This window comes from Dipteris shenzhenensis, chromosome 3, assembly GCF_047967505.1.
Source record: "Dipteris shenzhenensis isolate YYH24624 ecotype China chromosome 3, Dip_SZ_1.0, whole genome shotgun sequence".
Classification (NCBI taxonomy): Eukaryota; Viridiplantae; Streptophyta; class Polypodiopsida; order Gleicheniales; family Dipteridaceae; genus Dipteris; species Dipteris shenzhenensis.
The window spans coordinates 38,692,699-38,716,446 of NC_141598.1; the positions used below are offsets into that span (position 1 = coordinate 38,692,699).

General features: G+C 49.0%; 1 protein-coding gene across 3 annotated transcripts in view; it reads right to left on the bottom strand.

Annotated features, from left to right (window-relative positions):
* The window catches only part of LOC147903774 (putative LRR receptor-like serine/threonine-protein kinase At5g48740), a 90,245-nt gene that overhangs the window by 21,410 nt on the left and 45,087 nt on the right, over positions 1-23,748 (bottom strand). For 2 of the 3 annotated variants that reach the window (XM_087401122.1, XM_087401107.1), the window contains 5 exons: positions 13,771-13,839; positions 13,274-13,345; positions 13,113-13,181; positions 12,675-12,955; positions 12,401-12,594 (listed from right to left, as the gene is read on the bottom strand). In XM_087401122.1, coding sequence (XP_087257248.1) covers positions 12,401-12,594; positions 12,675-12,955; positions 13,113-13,181; positions 13,274-13,345; positions 13,771-13,839 — 685 coding nt within the window. The remainder of the gene's footprint in view (positions 1-12,400; positions 12,595-12,674; positions 12,956-13,112; positions 13,182-13,273; positions 13,346-13,770; positions 13,840-23,748) is intronic. The other variant, XM_087401114.1, reaches the window with a different exon arrangement.

Sequence of the window (23,748 nt, forward strand, 5' to 3'; positions counted from 1 at the left end):
ACTTTTTAATATTGAGAAGAGAAGATTCTGAGGATGAAGCCATTACAATCAGCAAGAAATATAACCCACACTTGGGTGCCTGACTCCCTGCAAACTAAGTGCACAGATGCACTTGTAGTTGTGCTCAAAAGTTAATTCCTGCAATTTTCTCCCACTTAACAGTAAATACTGTTTGTTTCCTGCCGGCTGCTGATCCAGAAAAATAATACTTAATGCATTAATTGAGGCTCTGTAGTACAGTACAGCAGTACCTTGATTTGACACAATGTATGTCCCTGCTGTAACAGTGAAAACAGCACTGTTTTATGCACTTTTAAACTTCAGTAAAGTGACTGTTTACAGTCCAAAAATTGACTCCGGACAGTACCAGACTGTACTTTATAGTACAGCAACAGAAATTGACTGTATAACTGTCCAAAAACTGTCAGAATTAGACTCTCTCATGTATCTATAACTGTGTTACACAGTTTAGAACTTGAATGAGTCAAAAGCCCCTTGACTAGAAGCCAATTTTGAAGATTTTAGTGCATACACAGCTTTCCCAAAGCTCCACTGATCACATAAAGCATCCAGGTGTTTCCCCCAACACTGATATGCATAACAATGTCAAAAGCCCCAATTCATATGCATCTGCCACTGTCCCGTAAGTCATAAAATGCATCAAATCCTTGCACAAATCAACTCCAATCAGGAGGATATACGCAAATAAGTGCGTGTAGAAGCCAATGCTTGGCTGTGGCTGCAAAAGCCCTTTGATTCCACAGTTCAGAAATGAGAATTTCTCTCACATTGGAGGTGTAGATCTGCAGATCTACCTCACTGACAACAGAAGGAACCAAAGAAAAAAAAACAGGTGAAGCGGGCTTCTGTACGATCGTGAACCAAAACAACCTGTCCCCGAGCTCTCCAGCGATGGAGATGGTGATGACTTGAACCTGTGGCCACGTATGGCTCTAATGGCGAGTTTGCTGGTAGCCTTGGCCCGGACTGGCGCCGATGGCGTCGCTGGCTGGCTGTTGGCCGCTGGCCGTCAGTGGCTGCTGGTGGCGCCGATGGCGTCGCTAGCTGGCGCCGCTTCACTAGCTGGCGCCACTGGCTGGTGGTGGCCTGTTGGCCGCTGGCGCCGGTGGCTGGTGGCCCTTGGCCCTGGCTAGCGCCGCGTGGCCAGTGGCCCTTGGCCCTGGCTGGCGCACGGCCTCAAAGAGTTGCTAGCGTAGCGCTAGCAGCTGAAGGCGTCGATGGCGCTGTCCGACAGGGCTGATAGGAGAGCAGGAGCAACGTTCATGCACGACGTCGATGATATCGTTAAATGGGCACCTTCCATCATTGCGAAGTCTGCTTGCATCGCTGGGGAGCCACAACAGCCAGGGTGCATGAGAAAAAATGGAGCAGCTGTCGCCCAACGATCACATACCAGCAGAGTCTGAGAATAGTCTGGAGCAGCCGTCGCCCAGCGATCACATACCAGCAGAGTCTGATAGTCTGATGAAATGACTGTTGGAGATGGATCGACGAAGTTGGTAGGGGGGGGGGGGGGGCACGGGACAGCCCAAGCTGATCCTCCTCCTCCACCACTTTGAGTGGGCTTGTGAGGATTGGATGCAAGGCTCTGATACCAGTTGTGGAAGGGAGAGTGTGAGAACACACACACACACACAAGCAGGATAAGCAAACAAGAAGTGTGGGGATAAAAGGTATGTGTGTACCTCCCCTAGCACACAGTGAAGCTTTTTATATGAAAGGATAAGGTTACAACACTAAGTACGGTGTACTTAGTGTACTTAACAAATAAAGTACTAAGTGTACTTAACTGTACTTGAGTGGCCATAGAGCCTTTACCCCAACAGATCCAACCCACCATGCGGATCAAATCATCCATACACCCCCAAAAGAAAAAGGCAATGCTCACAACTTGAATCTGCAGAAAAGACATCAAACCTAGCAATGTCAAGATAACTACCTATAGTCTTACTCTAGACTCAATAGGCTGATCAAACCTAGACCTCCATGGGTTCACTACGATCTTTTCATTGAATAGAAAGCCAAAAGAACATAGTGACTTTTCTATTCTCTCTCGCCTCCCTCGCCTCCCTCTCGCTATGCCTCTCTCGCCTGCCCTCTGCTCTGCCCCTCTCGCTCTACTCCCTCGCCTCCCTCTCTCGCTCTGCCCCTCCCGCGCTGCCCTCCCACTCTGCTCCTCCCGCTCTGCCCCTCCGCCCTGCTCCCTTGCCTCCCTCAACCGCTCTGCCCCTCCGCTTTGCTCCCATGCTCTGCCCCTCCCGCTCTGCCCTCTGCTCTGCCCCTCCTGCACTGCCCTCCGCTCCGTCCTCACCCGCCCCGCCCTCACCCGCTCGCTACCCGCCTAGCCCCCCTCCCTACCCGCCTAGCCTCCCTACAGCTGCCTCTCCCGCCCGCTGCCTCCCCTGCCCGCTGCCTTTTCCAACCCTCCGCTACTACTGCTCCCCCCACCCGCCTGTAGCTCCGCCCTCCTGCAACCCCTCCCCCCCCTGTAGCTCCTTCGCCCGCTGCTGCCTCCCCGCCTGCAGCCCCTCTGCCCGCTGCTCTCTCTCTCTCTCTCTCTCTCTCTCTCTCTCTCTCTCTGTGTGTGTGAAGAACAAAGGGGGATGAGGACAGGGGACTAGGCGGGAGACCCTTCGGTCCAAATTTACATACACGAGGAGATGGGGAAGGGGAACGATGACAAGGGGAAACACAAAAGCAACTCAACTTGGAGGACTTCAACAAACGCAGCAACCGGAGCGGTTTGATAGTGTACAACACCGCGGCCCAGAAGAAAGGGGCCCACCCGAAGCCCATGCCGCTCACCATAGCCTCAACCTCTATGATTACCACTACTATTTCGCCACCATCATCTGCATCCGCCGCATCATCTACGCCACCTCTCTCCTCCCCCTCTCCTGCATCATCACAGGCCTCCTCCCCAGTAGCCCCATAAACCATGGCTCCACAGTACTTCTCCCTCGTATCCCCTCTACCTCTCAGTTAGCCACCCTTCCTCGTCCAGCCTCGCTACTCCTACACACCACTCCCCCGTCCAGATCACGCTCTCCCCACCCTTAGTACAACCTCAGCATCCCACCTTCATTCCAACCCCTCTCGAGTTCTAATTCCCACCTGGACCAGGATATCTTAGGCCCCCACCAGATGCTTGGGACTCCCTAGTGGCTCCGATACACAGCATCCGGGCCCGTCAGGCAGATCTAACACATTACACTCAAGAGCAGGCCCGATACACCCAGGAGCAGGCCTGCATTATACACGAGCAGGGCACCCTTATCCAGGGGCTCAAACACGACATCACACAGCTCCGAGAGGAGCTCAGGACCCTGAGAGCAGCGCATGGACTAGTCACAAAGATGGAGGCACGGATAGCCACAATACAGTCGGCTATAGCAGAGACGACTAGATGGGTGGACATGGCAAAACGGGGGCCCGCAAAGGCAACCGTTTCAGCCGCCATACAAGAGCAGCAGCAGAGGGCTTCGAAGGCCCTCAACATCCGGATACGAGGGATCATGCGAGACAGCACCAGCACCACGAAGACGCCCATGGAGGAGGCGATCACCTTTGTGACCACCACCATGGGGCTCCCCAACCACGGCATAGAGGGAGCATGGCGTGTTGGGAGAGACCCCAACCGAGAGCCGCCTCTAGTCATCCACTTCAAAGATTCACATGCTCGACTAGCAACACTCCAACGTCGAGCCGCTCTACGAGAGCATCCCACCCTGTCCATGGATGAGGATTTGACACCACTACAGATTGAGAAGCGATGAGTTCTTCTCCAGCAGCGGGATGTTGCCCACAAGGAGGGAAAATGGGCCGTGGTCCGAGATGGTAGGTTGTTGACCGGCACCTGTCGGGCTCCCACCCGTACCCCCTAAGGGGACGGGGCCTATGAGACTCAGGTTTTCGAGACTCTAGCCTGCACCATTTGGAACTATAATGGTACCTTATGGTCAAACCCAGAGAACTTCTCGAAATCTTACATAGGACGAGACATAGTCTTTTACACGAAGACACACCAGAGCCCAGAGCGTCCACTACTGATAGTCAGTGGCTACACATGGGAGTCAACCTTCAAGGATGAGACGAGGGATACACGAGGAGTTCGAGGATCAGGCGGGGTCGCAGTATTGTACAGGTCTTCCCTCGCTGCAGCCATCTCTGCTGAGAAGAAGGACACACACTCCCGATTCATGTGGATTCGGATCCGACGCACAGCCACTCGTGACCTTTTCATAGCAATATGCTACTTCTCACCAGACACATCCCACTTTGCCAAAGTTGCACGAGAGGAGGGTGAGACATCGCCATATGCACCCTTACATCAGGATATCCTAGACCTTTCAGCTCGCAGGGAAGTCCTCCTTGTTGAAGACTTCAACACCAGGACGAGCACGCACCAGGCACAACTCCTGGACTTCCGAGACGACTCTATCATGCTACCAGACATGGACCTAGACGGAGCAGGTATGACCAGGATCTCATCGCACCGACACGGGCCTCTTACACCATATGGACACGCGCTCCTTGATCTGGGCAAGATGCATGATCTCATCATCTACAACGGGCTTGACCTATGGCCCTCCTCAGGTGGTTTTACTTGCTTCCCACATGGGAGGGGAACTAGTGTAGTAGATTACATCATGGGATCCCCTACCTTCACCTCACGTATCACCGACTTCACCGTAGCACCACTCCCTCCAGGAGCTAATCACACATACCTATTCTTCACTATCGCCACCTCACGCTTAGCCACACCACACACACCACAAATGAAGCACGACACCTACCACGACATACACTTTGATCACAGCCTCTCCCCTGCCTACTCTGGACGCCTAAATAGACTCCTAATCTACATCGATCACATACCACTCATAGAGGACCGTGCTGTCCTGATTAGTCGCACACTCCACAAGGCTACCCTCCAAGTCTTTCCCCATACCACACGGTCCGCCAGACCACCACCTCTTGGTTCTGTACCCTGCAACAACGGGTACGATGCAGAGTGCAAGGCTTATCGCCGACAACTCCGACTTGAAACCATGTGTCGCCTCCCGAACACACTAGACACTTTACGCAAGTACCGACGTCTCGTACCTCGGAAGAAGCAGGCATTTCTTCGTCGAAATGAGGAGGAGCTGCTGAACATCTTGTACAGCAACAACTCTAAGGAATTTTGGCGGAGATTCCTTGAGCGTAGGTCTCCATCACCCCTCACCGACACGAGAGTTTGGCACACGTATGCACGCCATCTTTATGATGTCCCACACCAGCCTACTCCAGATCTCATACACACACCTTGCCCCACCACTTGCACGTTGTTCACCAGAGGGGGAGTCAAGGACGCGACATTGAAACTACACAATGGCCGAGCTAAGGACCACGAGGGGCTATGCACTGAGTTTATCGCATATGGGATCAACACGTTAGCCCCGATCCTAGCAAAGCTATTCAATGACGTTGTTTGCCTTGGCTTCCCCCACACTTGGACACTCAACACCATCACCCCCATCCACAAGGCAGGGGATCCCATGGACCCGAGTAACTACAGGACTATCATGATTGGGCATGTGATGTCCAAGATCTATGCAACAGTATTGGATGTGTCGGTCAGCCTGTCCGCAAAGATGAGAGGGCTCAGAGCAAAGGGTCAGGCCGGTTTCAGGCGAGACCATGGGACTATGGATCACATACTCACACTCAGGAGTGTCATACAGGAGGCCAGATCACGGAAAGAGAGGGTATATTGCTGCTTTGTGGATTTCCGCAAAGCCTTTGACACAGTACCTCAAGCTCGATTCATCACACACCTACAGGCACTGGGATTTGATCAGGAGATCATCTGGGCAGTCATGGCACTTTATGAGAGAGTCTCAGGCCAAGTTCGAACAGGCGCAGGTTGGACAGATGAGATCTTGAGTACCATAGGGATCAAACAGGGTTGTCCCTTATCACCAACCCTATTTGGCCTCTATATCGATGAGCTTGAGACTTTCATGGGGGCTTCCGGAGGAACCGGTTGCTCACTTGCCAGGATCATCATCAGGATTCTTCTTTATGCAAATGACGTGGCACTCTTGTCGTCCACACCCAAGGGGCTCCAGCAACACCTGGATGCACTGCAGGCTTTTTGTTTATCCCATGATTTGGAGGTCAACCTTGGCAAGACCAAGGTCATGATCTTTAACACCTCTCGAGCAAACATGCACCGGAAGCAGTTCACTTTCGGTGGGTCACCAATTGAGATCGTATCCTCATACACTTACTTGGGGGTCATCTTCTCCGGCCCGATCTTCACGATGAGACCAGCGATGCAGGCCAGACAGAGCAGGGGATACACCTCACTAGCTCGGCTGGAGAGAGAATGCTTCCACTCCCACTTCCAGGACCCTTGGACCAAGGCTTCTTCGACTCCTTGGTCCGACCAGCCGGTATGTATGGCAGCCCTTGTTGGGGACCTGACATGTCAGAGATAGAGTGGACACGAGTGGAGCGCCTGCAAATCCCTATGCTCTCACGGATGATCCAGGGAAAACCATCTGTACCACATCATATCATTCAGGCCGAGTTTGGTGCTTCTCCACTCCAGCTAGATACAGGGTTAGATCATATGGGGACTGCACATCAGGAAGACAGAGGTTGCCATGGTTGGCTCTCGATTCCTCCATGAGGTTGGCAACAGAGGGAGATGAGCGATGCTGGTATGCACAGACTTACAAATGGTTTGTGAGACTAGGGTTTCACATCGATAGGATACCTCCTTTTCAGTACAGTTTGGATGCCCCTCCGGTACTCCCACCCACCATCCCGATCGGGCCACACACCAACCAGGTCATTCGAGAGGATCCCCTGCAGCTACACACCTTTAGGACCTGGTTGGAGCCGAGGGAGCTTCCAGTGAAGCTGAGCTTCTACAGAGATCAATGTCTTCGTATTTCAGAGGAGGGATTCATCACACCACCTGGGTACACTGAGCTTCATATGCCTCACTCACTACGGATCTCCATTGGACAGTTTCGGGTATCATCACACCACCTCCGCATAGAGAGTGGCAAAGCAGAGGGGATCCCTAGGGAGCATCGCATATGCACATTGTGCGACTGTCAGGAGGCATCTCCGGATCAATGATACCCAAGCCTCCCAGTGCCTGCGGCATGATCACCGTCTGCCAAGCTACTCAGGCCCTAGTGTTCCTCGTGCCGTTTGAACCTGCCCAAAGGAAGTTCCATACCAACCGTCGGAGCTGCCCAATGCATCCTCTGTGAAAGCACCAACAGGAGGCAATATACCAGGCAGTGGCAAGAAGGACCTGGTTTGCCACTAAGGCGCGACCTGCGAGGGAGAGTTTGGCCGAGCTCCAATAGAGAAGCTTGCGCCGAACACTCTCGAGGACCGGGGCAATTTGCTGCTCTGCTGTAATGTCAATACCCACCTAGCATCCGAGGTATCTCGCTGTCTGGTCCCGTGGTATTTATCTGAAACCAAAGTCACTCCCCTACTCACGGATCTCCTGTGTCCCCTCAAAGCCCGTGAAGAAGCCTATGGATTTCGTCCAGTTGATCCATGCCCCCGAGGCCTCACAATAGATACCCAACCCAATCTCCTCATAGTGCCCTCTAGGAAAGACCACTCCACCCTGTCATAGGCCTTCTCAAAGTCCAAGGGAAGGATGGCCAGTGGCTGTGACTCCTCCCGGGACCAATCCACTGCCTCCCAGAATGTGAAGATGTTGTCCAAGATGCTGCGCTCCTGGACAAACCCAGTCTGTGTGTCATGCATGATGTCGGTAAGATGAGGCCGTAACCGCAAACTCAAGACCTTGGCGAGGATCTTGTATGTAGTATCAAGCAGAGTGATCGGCCTCCACTGTCGAATATCTGGCCTATCTCCCCCTTTCGGGATCAAACAGATCCACCCCCTGCACAAGGACTAAGGAAGAAGGCCAGTGTCGAAAATCTCCTGGCAAGCTAAATGAAAGGGGGTAGAGATAATCTCCCAGAAGTTCCGGAAGAAGGCCGGAGTCAAGCCATCCTCCCCCGGGCACTTCTGGGTCGAGAGAGCCTTGAGAGCTTCCTAGAGCTTCATCTGTGAAGGGCTCCTCAAGTTTGCTGCATAAGTCCCGCGAGAATACTGTCGGAACATGATCCCAAACTAGCTCTCGGGCCACAATAAAAGCTGGCTATAAAATCTCCTGTCTGAAAGAGCTGGCTATAAAATTCGATGGTCATGTCAAGAATCTCCTGTGGGTCAGTGTGCATGATGCCCTGCGAGTCCCGAAGACACTGTAGCTGTGTGCCGGTCGATCGGGGCCCAGTGGTCTAAAAGAACTGCTTCATCATCCTATCCCCCTGTTGTACCCATCGGGCCCGGGAGGAATGGTAGGAGAACTCAGCCCGCCGCAGCTCTGTGTCCTGAAGCTCGAGACGAGCGCTCTCCAATCTGTCACTAAGCCACTGAGAAACTGAGTCCTGCTCCCTGAGCCTCTAGATGGAGGCGAGGTCTCTCCTCAAAGCCCGTTCTCGCTCCTGAAGGGTCCTCCTCTGCCTAAGGGTGTCAGCCTGCAGCTCCACACTGCTCCTCTGAATCGCATCGGCCACCCACGCAGCCCAGCCCTCACTCGGTGCCATCTCTGAGTGCTCCGAGCTCTCTACCATAACCTGCTGAATCTCCTCGTCCTACAAGAGGTCCTCTGGAATGCGGACCCCCTTCTGGGGGATACCTCGGCGGGGCTGATCCAAGTGAAGTACCACTGGAGAGTGGTCGGACATCATGGTACCTGCCACAATCCCGGTAGAACCACCTTTGTGTAATGCCCAGTCCCCAAAATAGAAGCAGTCTAATCTCTCGAGCAATCCATCGTGTCTCCTCTGTCCAAAGGAGAAGAGAAGGCTGCCAAGAGTCCTGCTGAACTCTGGCTCTCTCCACGGGCCTCTGCCACTGATCATGAAAATGAACTGCTCCCAGGTGCTCCGCTCTGCTACTGGCATCTCTGAGAATGAGGCGCTACCCTGCTTGTCTTCCCCAAACTCCAGGTTGTTGAAGTCCCCTCCAACAATCCAGGAATCATCATCCGGAAGACATTCTGACAGCCTCCTCCAAATGGCCGGGCGGTGCTGTCTTCACGCTGGGGCACACACGTTCAAGATTCCAATCCTGGACTCTCCCGTCCAAACTCCCATCCAAACTGCCCGTCCTAGAACGAGCTCGCCCTGATCGTAGACCTCTGAAGCCAAAGTCTGTGAGACTGAGATGCAGACCCCTCCGCTCCATCCTACTACGGGAGACCACTCCTCTGGACCTCTCCTTGGGAGAAGGTGATGGCGTCGTTTGATGTCTGCTGCTGAAAACATGTGCTCCTGAATCATAAGGATGTCCATTGCCCACCCTACCACTCCCCTCTGCAACTCCTGCCGGAGCAACAGGTACTGCGGCTGACTACGAACACGGTCGTGGAGCCCGTGTACGTTCCAGCTCACTATGGTCTAGCTCATGAGGACGGGGGAGTCAGGAACAAGGCTCTCCTGTGAGTGGGGCCTATCCTAGAAAGACTGCCTTGTGTGATTTTTCTGGGGGTTTGGAGGGCGAGTAGTCAGTGTCTGTGCGGCGTCATACTAGGGTGGATACCGGCTCAATACCGATCTTCCGTGCCCACTTCATCATGAAGGAGGCTTCCACCCCGAGCAACTCGGCGCACGTCTAGAGGGGCCATAAGTGTGCCTGCTCCACCTTTGCCTCCATCGGCAATCTAATAACTCCTGTCACCAAACCACACACCAGCTCTTCACGCGTGAAGCTCAGCTGAAGTTCACCTTCGCGCCATGGGCGTACCAAAGATCTAGTCCCTGTGGTCCCATCCACTCATCCATCATGAGCATAATCTGATTACCCAAAATAGCATCAAACACCTCCGGGGACCACTTCTCCAACCCTATGGAGGCAAACAGAAATCTCCAAACGGGGTGTGTCTGAGATCCCACTGCACTGATCGAACCCCCCTTTCAGGGTTGAAGGACCATGAGCGTGACCTCCAATGGTAAAGGGTAAGAGTCTGGAATCTCTAGATAGTTCCAGGGTCCTAACCTTCAGAAGTCCCGCGGTAAGGGACGCCCAGGCTAGAAGTTAGGAGCTGTTGGCCGGGAAGATGAGCCTCGTCCCTCAGGATCCCTCTCTGAGCAGTCCTGCTGCTGTGATGAGGAAGCAGAAGGGAGCATCGTCGTTCCCTTCTGATGGCAGGGGTGTTGAAGCGGAAGAGGCTGCTACTGAAGCGGAGAGGGGGGGGGGCGGGAGAGTGAGAGGTAGGGACGCGGGGGACAGAGGATGGGGGGCGGGTAATGAGGGTGACCATAGAAGGGGGGACTGGGCGAGGGGAACCCTGGGGAGGGAGAAGGAAGTGAAGAGGAGGAGGGGGAGGGGTCTGGGGGAGGGGTCTGGGGGGAAAAGGGCAACCACAGGCCCCCCCTGCTGATCAGGCTCGCCGAGGCTCTGGATCGGCTCCTTCACAGCCCTCGTCGGGCTATCATCTGCGGCTTCTGCCATTGCCACATCTGGAGCTCCTAGGGCTCTCTGCTGCTGCAAGGGTGGGTGCGGAGGCTGAACTTCCGAAGCTGGAGGATCGACTGGATGGACAATGGCCTCTGCTGCTGGGGGAGGTGACTCCTGCTATTCCTCTTTCAAGGCCTTTCGATCAACCCTGTCCCTCTCCCTACGGTTGGCCCTCTCTGTGCGGCATTTGTGCACCTGCTTGCTTGGTTTCTTTTTCTTTTTTACCCTGTGTCTAGTTCCCTTCTGAGGGGGTAACCCATGGGGTCTAGGACTCTTGCTGCTCCTGCCTGAGAGGGCGCTGAATTCAGGCCTGCTGACTCTGCCTACTCTGTGGAGGAGGGGGGGGAGGCGCACGAGGGTGGCCACAGGGACAATCTCTAGCGAGGTGAAAAAAAAAAAAAAAACAAGACCTCCTAAGGTCATTCTAATGGTATTTTTGGGGTATCATGTACTACATAATCTTTAATCAAGTTCATGTGCCATTTTGCCTGCTTGTTTTCCCAAGTAGCAGGGAAAATCACACTTCATCCGTACCCTTATCAAGCTGTTATCAAGTTTCCAAATTCCATGTCCTTGCCTTATTAGGCTCTTTGGGCTGTTCTCTTGCTGTCCATCTTCTTTTTCAATATTTAAGGTGGTTGGCTGCTGCTTTTGCTGCTGTTGACCAGGTTAAGAGTCATCAGACTCACCAAACACAATGCCCCTACTGATTATCCATTTCCTAGCTTGCATGTCATATATGCTTTAACTAACAAGTAGTGTTTGATATATTTAGCATCCATATTTCTCCTCTTCTCATCTATTACCAGTGAAAGCCTTAGGTGCCATATCTAGGACAGCTTTAGTAGGTGTCTATTCAATAAATATACTACCCCCATTTTGCTGAGGATATAGGCTTCTGTGTATTGTCTCTGTATGCCACGCTGTTTGCAATAATCTATGAAAGCTGCAGATTTATATTCTCCGTCTCTCTCCCCATGTCACTAACCCATAATAGATAAGGAATGCTTGTTGCATCCAAATCCAAAAGCTGTTGAGAGAATGGGAGGTCATGAGCATCCATATTTCTCCTCTTCTCATCTATTACCAGTGAAAGCCTTAGGTGCCATATCTATGACAGCTTTAGTAGGTGTCTATTCAATAAATATACTACCCCATTTTGCTGAGGATATAGGCTTCTGTGTATTGTCTCTGTATGCCACACTGTTTGCAATAATCTATGAAAGCTGCAGATTTATATTCTCCGTCTCTCTCTCCCCATGTCACTAACCCATAATAAATAAGGAATGCTTGTTGCATCCCAATCCAAAAGCTGTTGAGAGAATGGGAGGTCATGAGCAGACAGGAAGACAACAAGCATGAGGGAGGAAAGCAGAGACAGAAGCTTGGCGAGCTCACATAATTCCAGAGTAGTATTGACTTAATGCTGAAAGAGTGCCAAGACCCCTAGAATAGGGCAGCACATTTCTTCTCAATTAACAAAGCGCAGTATATACTACATCAAGAAAGAAGCAATAGGCAGCAAGGGGCTAGGTAATTTGATGCTCAGTGAGATCCATCCACTGCAAGTCTTGATACTCCAGGAACTTTGCCCCTAGCTGCCACCAATGCAGCTAATGAAGGGAGTTGACAGCCACACCCAATCCCTTGTGCTTCTTTGCCTCAATCCGTGTCCTCGGTCATGCTATCACCTAGCATATAATCAAAAATTTGAGCTGGAATTGTAATAGCTGGACCTTTCAAGTGGACCCTCAGGAGGAGGGAAAAATTCATAGCATTCTGTACAAGTTCCTTGAATCATGTCTCTATCTGAAGGTGTGTGATGTACCTCATTGACAAAAGAGTCATGTCCCAACTGTGATGCATCTGATCTCACTTTAACAGCAACTCGTTGCCCATCTGCAAGCTTCCCCAAATACACAGGTCCAAAGCTCCCATAACCAATGGGATCCTTGAACTTACACATTCCTTTCTTCAATTCCTTCAAAGAGAACCTTTTAGCTCCATTCCAAGCACTTGGATCTGGACCACATACAGAAATTTGGAGTAAGACAGTCATTCACTTGTAATTCTAAGCATCCATTCTGATAAAGGAAACTTACTTCCCTTCTCTCGTATAGAAGAGCTTGGCTTCATTCCTTTCCCCTTTCTCTTGTATAGACTGAAGATGAGGATCCCGATGACAGTCAGAACAGCAAAAGCACAGGAAACTGACCCTCCAACAATAGCAGCTACACGGGTGTGCTTAGGTTCTTTAGGAGCAGAGACAGGAGGTGCTGATTGTGGAACTGCTCTTAGAGGGGGTGGGGATGGCTCCACAACAGGAGGGCTACGATGGCTAGGTGGCGTGCATGAGCTATCAATGCAAGGATTACCAGAGGTTCTGCACATTCAAAAGCAAAATGGGTTTGACTTTTCTCTTATGTTGAACATCGGAGCTAGTAGAGACTGCTGGCGTGTCTCATCTAACTTTATTCACTGTGTGGATAAAAAAATAAAAAAAGGAGATGATCCATTAAAGCAATGCGACAGAGAAGTACCTCAAAACTAATGAGGACTTGTTTAAAGATTCAGGTATTGGACCACTCAGTGTGTTGTTTTCTACATTCCTGCATATAGTTTGTAAATGAGCTGATTAGGACAGATACAAAGTACAGGAATATACAATCGCAAATCAATTTCAATAAGGTTCGAATCATACAAATCCTGCAAATCTGGCAGATTGCCCAAGCTGGCTGGAAGAGTACCACTCAACTCGTTGCTTTGCAGGTCCCTGAAGACAGTCACAAAATTAAAAAAACCTTCTTCCGCCAACTGTCATGTAAGGATTCACAGTGCTAGTTGGCAACCATACATAAAAATAACTTCCTTTTCCAGTTTCTTAAATGGCCAACATTTTCAGATGCAAAAAGAGGTGGCATTAGAGGAGTAAAGTAAAAGGACAGAGTATTCAAGGGTTTTCTTTCAATAGAGCTGCTCCTCTCAAAAGTGCTGGTCAAATCATAACATATTAGAAAAACACAATTTTTTGCAAACCCTCAATACCACTAAAATATAAAATTCTGCAGTGTTTGACCCAAACCTGAAGAATCATAATTTCTACTATTCAATACGGTGTTTTAAAAAATGTGAACAAGTAGAATGGTAACTCCAACTAGTTTATACACAATACTCCATACAGCTGTCGGAAGAACTCACAGTTTTTGAAGCCTATTCATGCCATTCAAGTCAGGTATGGATCCCCGCAGAAGATTGAAGCTTAGATTTCTGCAAAAAATCAGACCGTGAAGAGTTATAAACCTGGCAATTACAAACAAACTGCAAGTGACCACGTTGAGTGTGAGTGTGTGTGTGTGTGTGTGTGTGTGTGTGAGAGAGAGAGAGAGAGAGAATCTACTAATGTCCACCAACATGTCTATGGGAAAGCAAAACAACCAGCTAATACATCAGTTCACGGAGGGCACCAGGAAGCTCCCAAGGAGGCAAAATAGTCCTACTGAACTTAGGCTTCTCATGAGTACTCTTTCTGATTTTGGATTGGCTGCTGGTCTGCATATTGATTTTGACAAATCTAAGCTTTTTCCCTTGAAAGCTTGTGATTGGCACTCGCTTCTTTGGCCTGGTCAAATTTTGCCTCCTGATCAGATTGTCATGCATTTGGGCTATCCTGTGGGCTGGAATATTACTATTAAACAGCAAATGGTATGAGTGTCTGAGAAGCTTTATAAGAAATTGGATTACTGGAAATTATCTACATGGCCTTTGCATGTTCGCTTCAGAATTGTACAATCCATTGTTATGGCTCATGTTCAATTCTATCTGCCGCTTTTACATTGGAATTCCAAAGACATCAATGCTTTCATGTCGCATGAGATGGAGCTTTTTTGGAAGACAAAATCTTGCAGGAAGGGTTTGAGGCTGTTAAGAATGCCTTATGTGTGTTCTCCCAAGATGCATGGGGGTCTTCACATACTTAACACTCAGTTTCACATCCTAGCCAGGAAGACTACTATGCTTCCTACCTTTTTTCAGCAAAAATAGCCATGGTCTGCCATGTTGGCAGCCATGTGTATGGACATGAGGACATGATACAGGAACAACAGGTGGTTTACATGGTGCAATAGATAGGTCAGGGAACTTATAAGGGAAGCAAGGTTAGACAGAATCTACACTTCTCAAAGCCTTCTAGAACAAACAATAGATCATAAGACACAGCTATATTCCACGCTTACTCTATCAGACCACAAACCCCTCTTCATCATCATTTTTTAGTTTGGAACAAGGAAAAAGAGTCCTTCTTGGTTTAAGGCAAATCCACATCTTTCTTTGATTAAGGATGTTCAAATACAGGTTAGAGTTGTTTGGGATCTTGCCTTGTTGTCTGACTCTAAGTCTGCTTCTGCAGCATGACTAGAGGCCATTTTGAGCACCCATAGGATTTTGAAAAATGCCAGGAGGAACAGGGCCATAATTAGAGCAAGAAGGATGGATAAACACAAAGTAGAATTGGAAGAGCTTGAACTCAGGGCAAGGCAAAGAGATCTCCAAGCACACGTTCAACTCAGAGAAAAAAGAAAGAGAAACCATGCTGCAGGAACAAATCAAATTGAAAGATGCCAAGGAATATTTCAGGAATGGTGGGCTGGCAAAATAGATAGGCCCATAAAAGAAAATTTCAAGCTAATAAGGAGGAAGAGGACTCAAGAAGAAGTTCAATGCTTAAAAAAGGGGGTTCCACTCATGCTACATTCACTGGTGAAAGCCTTTCCCTTATCAACATTTTCAGAACCTCCTCAGCACCACAGTAGACACTAATGATCAGGTGATAAGGACTAGGGAAAAATGCCAGCAAGCTCGAAAAGAATCTGTGCTAAATCATGACAACTTGCACCTTGACAAAGACTTGATTTTGAAGGATTTGAAAGATGCAGTCTTCTCAATCATTGATGAAAAAACATCAAGTGAAGATGGCCTCCCTGCTGAGTTTTACAAAAACTTCTGGGATACGGTTGGACCCTGCTTGTTGAAGTTATGGCAAGAAATCTTGTTGACCAAGCAACTGCTTGAACACATCAACGGGAGTCTAATTACACTTATACCTAAAGATGGAGACAAAGATGAAATAAAAAATTGGAGGCCCCTCACTATGCTAAATTGTAGTGACAAATTTTTTTCCCAAGGCCTTGGCTCTGAGAAATAGATAAAGGGATTTTGGAGGAGCAGAAAGGATTTATAAAGGGCAGGCAATTATTGGAAGCAATCATTAACCTCCAGGAAGGCTGTGTGTATACTAAGGAAACTAGACAGGATATTTGCTTTCTCAAAATTGATTTTGACAAAGCCTATGATAGACTTGAATGGACTTTCTCTTCAATCCCTTCAAGACATGGTTCTAGGACAAAAATTCATTTCTTTTGTTAACTACTTCGTACAAATGCCTTAGCCAAGATTTGTGTTAATGGTGAAATGACTCGGGCATTCTTGTGGAGGAGATCTATAAGACAAGGGTGCCCACTAGCTCTCTTACTTTTTTTCATTGCTGTTGATGCCATTGGGTAGCTTCTACAAGGTCAGGTGAATGAAGGCAAGATAAAGAGAACTTCCTTCTAGCAAACAGCTTATTACTCGACAATTTGTAGCCTACACAAATCTAACCCCCAGAAACACTCCCCAAGACATACAAGGAGTTTTGGATTCCCTTGACATTTTCTGTGTAGCCTCTGGCTTCATTATTAATCATGCTAAAACTGGGTACACAACTTTGGAGAGGAATTACCAAATTACTATTAATCAGCTAGGATGTTGAAATTTTCCTAAAGGGAAAGCCTTCAAATTACTAGGCATTCCTATGGGATTTGATGTCTATATGAAAGATAGATGGGAGTGGCCTTTAAGCAGATTGACAAATGGAGAGCCTTTCAGGCTAATCTTGCAAGGAGAAGAGTAGTTTTAAATCATTGCATTTATCCTATATCTATCTTCTACTTATCCTGCCAGTGTCCTTCAAAGGCAGGATTGGAGAAACATATAAAGATGTGCAGATCATTTCTCTGGGGAGGGTCTGACACTCGAAAGAGAATAGCCAATGTGAGGTGGTCCTTCTATTCAAGATTCTGGCCAAGGCAATCAGCCTCCGATTGCAGCCCCTTCTCCCAGATCTTATTCATGACACTCAGGCGGGATTTATGCATGACAGAAGCATTTTTTATAACATTTTCTCCTTTTGGGAAGCTTCAGAGTGGGCCATGCAGAACTGCCAGAATCTAGCCATTCTACTCTTGGATTTTGAGAAAGCTTATGACATAGTAGATTGGGGTTTTCTGGAGGGCACCCTTCTACGCTTTGGCTCTACAGATGCTTGGATCAGAGGTGTTTCCTCTTTGTACAGATCAGCCCACATCCAAGTACTTATTGGAGGGGTAAGGGGTGAGAGATTTCAGATTTCCAGATTAGTCTGTCAGGGATGCCCCCTTGCTCCTTCTCTTTTTTTGTTCGTGGCTGAAGCTATGAGTATCTATATTAGATCTCAAGCTGACATCTTTGGGCTGAGACTTCCCATTAGACGGGAAGAGGAGCTACTTGACAGTGAGTTGGTAGATGATACGGCAGTTTACTTGGATGCCACACCACAGACGCTCACTCTTTCAAGACAGCATTGTATTTATTTTGCTTGGCAGCGGGGACGCTCATAAATTGGCATAAATCCAATGGCTTTTGGATCAGTGACGAGGACACTCCAGGTTGGGGCCTTGACATAGGTTTTACTTGGGTTCAGAGGGGTGTGCAAGTCAGATATTTGGGCTGCCAGGCCGGCTTGGATATTTCCTCCACGCAGCAGTTTACTCCCGTGTTGGAGAGCATCAGCAGGAAGCTCCTTTTTTGGAGCTCAGCCAAGCTGGACCTTGCCTCTAGAGTTGTGGTGGTCAACCAGGTCCTCTTGGCCATAGCCTAGTTGGTTTGTTCTTGCTAGTGCCGTTCTAGGGATTGCATCATTCAGCTCAGGAGACGGATCAGAAATTTTCTTTGGAGTGGACTTGATGGCACAGTAGATGTTTTAGCCAGGGTGGCTTGGGAGACCCTCATCCTCCCTACACAGGAAGGGGGTCTCAATATTATTGATCCACATTTACAGTGCAGAGCTTTACTCTACAAGATGGTGGTGCAGGGACTCATGCCAGGGCAAGAGCCGTGGAAGGCATTTTTTATTAGCAGCATACAGACGTGCACACCTTCTTCAGGAGGAGACTGGATGGGCAGTATTAGATGGATCTTCACCGCCGCAGCACACCTCAGGTCCCCTTCGTCCCCTCTCATGGTTGCCATCCTGAAAGCATGGGCCAGCTTTAGGAGCACTCTTCGGAGGATTCCCCCTTCCTCTCGTGAAGAGATTGATAGGCAACCGGTCATGTGGAATGACAGTATATTGGATGATCTTGGCAGACCACTTGGTGCTTCACTCTATATGCAGTGGTCCAGATGGGAGAGGGGACCTGCCTCATCTCTGGGGTCATGGAAAGCTTTCCGGAGGCTTCCAGAGGAGACTAAATCTCAGTTAACAGGACATCTCAGAGGGAGTGCAGGGAGGATCTTGCAGATTGAGGCAGCCCTTCCAGTGGATTGGGTAGATACAGATGATACGCCTCTCACTTGCTCCACTTGGGCAGGTGCTTTTATGACAGGGGGTGTTCCTCTTCAGGTTTTGGCCTTTCGAGATGCACATGGGGATGCCTTGGTTTTTTATGTGCATGATGGTGGCAGATTGTTCAGGTCCACAGAGGACATCTTGCTTGAGTCTGCCTTTCAGCCTATCAGGGTTGTAGGTCTTTTGGTGCAGGGATCAGATTCAGAGTGGTTCCTTGACCCAGACCCCCGGCTTCTCTCCACTGGATCTTGGAGACTTTGGCTCTACGGGGGAGTTCCCATTAGGTATTTGCAGTGGGACCCTGGAGAGTGGGAGAGGATTGACACAGGGCATCGAGAGAAGAGCATCCCCTTCTTTCACTACACGGTCAGTAATGCCAAGAGATTCCAGCTCAATAGTAGAGGTTGGAGACCTTCTAGAGTTCCTCATTGGAAGGCATTTGATATCACTGCGGATCTGCAGAGGTGCTTCTAGAGGAGACTCTGGAAATCCCACAAGAATAGAAAGATCACTCTTTTCTTTTGGCTTTCTATCCATGATGGGATTGCAGTGAACCTTTGGAGATCCAGATCTAGAGCCAACCCTACTTGCCCTCGTTGCCTCTCTGCTTTGGAGACAATTCAGCATTGCTTATGGGATTGCAGACAAGCGAGGATGATTTGGATAGGGGTAGCCAGGACTTTCAGTCACTTTGTGCACTCCCCATTCTTTATGACATGGGGCTCAGTGGCTTGGCTTTCTCTTACTAGGCCTCAGGTCTTTTATGAGAGACATGACTCTTCTTGGGCCACGTCATCAAGTTGAGTCCTGTTCTTTGGATATGGTACCACACCTTCCTTTTGCAGCTATACATGCCTCTGTGGATACCTCTTGGGAGATACGGGCGAGCATAGCAGCCTGGTATATCTGGAGAGCCAGATGCACAGAGGCATTGGAGAGAACTCAGGTTCATCCCTCGCACACATTGGCTAGTATCTGGACAGACAACATAAATACTTTGATGGCCATATGGACGAGCATGCAGGGAGACTCTCGTGCAGCCTCAGCTAGGAGGGCTTCTTTCTTCAGGGAATGGAAGGATTCTCCTCTCTTCTCTAAGACTCTTACAAGGTTGAGGTGGCACTTTCAGCCTTAGCCTTGGTTGTTTTCCACCTCATTTTGAGGGGGTTTATTTATTTTCATGGTTTCATGATGTATTCCGCTTTGAGCTTGCTCTCGCGGGTTTTTTCTCTTACCTAATAGAAGCCTCTTTCTTGAAAAAAAAAAAAAAAAAGGACCTCTGCTACCGATTGGGCATAAGGGCTCATGCTTTGTGGTTTATTTGGCTGGCCAGAAATGAACTGCAGTTTAATGATATTTCTTGCAATGCCGTGGATTGTTTTTCTCAATGGCTCAACGGCTATGCTTCTCTCATCCAAAGTACTTAGAGTCAGTTTTGATTGTCTCACTAACTTCTGATTGACTGGTTTCTCAGGCTAAGATGCATTTAGATCAAGACATCTTTAATTTCAATGATGCCCTTTCTCAACTTCAGCAATAGGTGAATGAGCATAACACATGTTTGTAAGTTGCAAGAAATTCATGAAGGGCTGCAGACTCAAGCCATCCCTGGCTGCTTCCTAGTGGAAGAGGAAGTACCTTGAGGATACTCTTTTGAAGCTGATCCCATCATCACTGGAGATGTTGACGGCAGGCTGCTGCTTACTTGAAGGACACTGCTTGCTACAAGCTGCTACTTTTTATCCAAGATGAATCATTTTGTTTCTTATAATTTTTTGTCAGTATTCTCATGTTGTCAATAAAATATGAATTTTCTGCCAAAAAAAAAAGAACATTTAAGTCTTGCAGCCCGTGTGCTAAGTGTAAGTACAGCATAGATCCTAGCTTGATGGATGCGCTTTAAGACTTGGGGCTTCTGCCTTAATCTGTGCCAAGTCTTAGAAAACGAGTCTTCCTCCTTGTACCAGCCATATAGTAGCCCACTGATCCTGATTTAAGTGCACTATCATGCCTCGCCTCATGTTCCTTAGTCAAGCTTCGTAGCCCTACAGTAAGCTTTGTTTTTGTGGGCTGCACTTCTACATTAATCATATCCTTGACTAAAAACACTAACTGAGGGGTAGGGGAAGATATTTTGCTTGCTGTAACTTAAGCTCTCAGATCTCTCAAATCTCTTGCTGTAACTAAAAAATCTATTCCTAGGGTCTACTAATGAGTTGATTTTGCCTCTGATACGTCTTTGCGTATGGAGTGGGGTTGTGAGTAACAATTACAGAATAGGAGATTTTGTTCAATGGAGTCGAGGCAAGGGGTTTAGTGATATTCGGCATTTCGAGGAGCCTGGTTGCTCCATTTTGGCCATGATATATGACTGTACCCGGTAGTTGCAGCCCCAGAGTTGGGCTGGGGATTCAGCCCAGATTGGAGTTGGCTGAAGCAAAAGAGGGAGCCTGTGGAGAGATATCAAAAGCGAGGAATGAGAGGTGGCAAGAGAAAATCATACGACTGCTGTGTGAGAGGAGTTGCTCAGAGAAAAATCGGGGAGCAAATACGCATGGATGAAAGGAAGATGAGACAGTGGGAGCTAGGAGGAAGCAAAATCGACGTGGGAACAAGAAGAGGTGGAAGAAGAAGTAGAAATGGAGGGAGCTACTATGGCGGAAGGAGCTGAGGCAGCGGGAGTAGAGAGCTGCTGTGTGAAGGGAGGAGAAGAGGGAGCGATTGAGGCAGGCGGCACTGACGAAGGGAGGATCTACTACAGTCCAACGAGAGAGAGAGAGAGGAGGGGAAGGGGAAGGGGCCGGGGGGGGGGGGGGGAGCGCTGGACCTGTGTATGTTGTTTGTAAGACCAAAACCACTAGACAACTGAGGAGGCACAGGGGGAGCTTGTCTAACAATGGCTCACGATTAGGTGAGGGATGACGTCAAGAAGAAAGGTAGTAATAGGTCATTGTTGGCACTTGGTCTATCCAGGCCCATTCCTCCACTATAGTTTACGTGATGTTGCCCGTTGTCTGACAAGTGCTATCATAACTATTGTGGTTTGTCTCCCTACGTCAAAGAGAGAAAGCAAGAAAGAAAGAAATTTTATTAAAGTCTTCGGAGACCGATGGGTCTTTGAGACTCTGAGAAACCGGATACGAGCAAGCTAAAAGGGTGGAGCTACTAACCAAGCACCAACACCAATGCAAAAAGCGAAAAACTAAATGCTACATAGCCATATAGGAACAAAATTCCTCTACATCATCACTATCATCATCATCATCAGATCATATGTCATCTGGATCAAAATGGAATATGCTCCCATATCACGACTGTGGACCAGTCAAGGGTGGGGGAGCGAGAGCATAAAATCAGAGATAGAGAATGCTGCTAGCTGCTTGTGAGCACAGTCCTGCGCTGTCTCATGGTCATAGCTCTATGTCTAACAAGGTTGACAGTGACCCCTTGTCAGTCGCGCTCCACTCTGAACAAAGAGGGAATGTCCCAAGCGTAATATGTGCGTCAACCCTCTGTCTGAGCTGTCGTTTCACTGGCTCTGATCCTGATCGTGTCTAGGGCCTATAGAGTGGGGGTGGGGGCATGTATGGTTAAGCTGGAAGAACTCAATGATCATGGTCTGAGAAGAGTCTACCAGAGTACGGTCCTCTTGTCTCTGTGATCAGACCAAGGCGAAGGACGTAGTTTACAAGATATTATCTGTGAAATTGTTCAAGGACTGCAAATACTACCTGGACTGCCTTGTGAATGATCGCAGCCAAACATCTCTGATCTGGAAAAGAGAGGAAGCGGGATAACAATCCGGAGCTATCTCTGAATAGACTATAGAAGCACCCCCGAAACTCATAGTACACAGGGCATCTGAAAATGAAATGCTCCTCAGACTCAACTCCTATAGGTCACATAAGGTGCATATGCGTCTCTCCCTGGGTAATATGGAGTCTATGTGAAGAGACCCGAAACTACCCAATAGAGATCTTTAGTGAATGGGGTGGATAAATCCACGTATATCTTGGTGGGTCAACAAACCCCTCATCTGAGATATGTAGGCAATGATCTCTGTAGATGTTGAGCTTCACTTGGAGCTCCTTCGGTTCCAACCAGGCCCGGAATCTGTGTAGCTGCAGAAGATCCTCACATATGCCCTGGTTGATCTCATGATATCGGGAAAGGGAGAACGGCGCATCAATAATGTATCGAAAGGGAGGACGTATGTCCATGTAGAGCCCCAGTCGCTCAAACCACCTCACTATGTCCGGAGTCCTCATGTGAGTGTCCACCCTGGGGTCGGCGGGTCTATCAAGCCGTGCCCTCTAGCTCAACGAGAGTGAGCGAGAGAGAGAAAAGAAAGAAAGAAAGTTTATTAAAGTCTTCCGAAGACTGATGGGTCTATGAGACTGTGAAAATCCTGGTACAAGCGAACTGTGAGGGTTGTCATATGCACGGATTGGTATCTGACGTGTACTAGGTACACAGAACTAGCTCAAGTTAGCCTGGGGAGGCTTAGAGCTAGGCAGGCTTGATTCTCGGGTTGAGTGGCAAGGGTACAAACTATTTATAGGTCTTCGCTATTTTTGGCGCCGAAGCCCAAGTCTATAAAAGAGGCCCAGGGGGTTCAGTTCTCAGTGTGCAGTTGGGAGCAAGTCTCGTTCCCAGGTGCTAGGTCTGATCCTGGATTGAGTCGCGGACGCGCGCCTGCATCTTAGCGTAGCCCAAGGCCCAGTGACAGATCCAGGGCTTCACAGCGCCACCTGGTGGTATGGGACACCAGGCTGGTTTGGATCTGATTGGGAGTTCGTGCCAGTAGCTCAACTCGTGGCTCGGAGGGGACATCTTATGATTCAGGATCACATCCCGTAGATGTCACGGTTGGGTGGTGAGCAGCCTGCTCAGTTCTGATGTTGTGTGTGGTTGTTTTGCAGATCAGGGGTTTCAGGAGTGCTGGGATGTGTCAGTTGGTATCAGAGCCAACTCCTGAGGTAGGAACTTCTGATGCGAGAACTTTTGACGAGTTTTCCCTCCAGGTATGCCCTAAATTTCGAAATCGGTTGCTGCATTTTTGCTGGATACCTGGGATAGGAGGGGTGGAGAGATATCTGGGAAAAGGAAGAAGAAAAAGAGAGAAAGAGAAATCGAGATCTCTGAAGGCCTGTGAGAGAAGGCTAGAGGAAGGGGAGAGAGAGCAGAAAAGCAGGAGAGATGGGCAGGAAAAAAGCAGCAAGGGAGGCGGGGAAGTAGCGCCTGTGATGGTACGGAGTAGGCGGGGCAAAGAGAGGCTCGACAGCCTGCGCAATAGGCTGAGTACAGCCTGCGCAACAGGCTGTCAACAGCCTGCGCAACAGGCTGCGAACAGCCTGCGCATAGGGCTGCAAGCAGCCTGCGCAGGGGGGTGCTTTTTTCGAAAAAGGGGCTTGGCCTTTTTTGGAAGCTCAGCTTCCAAATAAGGCTGCCCTGCACCCTATATAGGTGAGGGCAGGGTACTAGCCTACCCACAAGCAGCCTCAAGCTTCGAGCTTTCCCCTCGAATTCTGCGC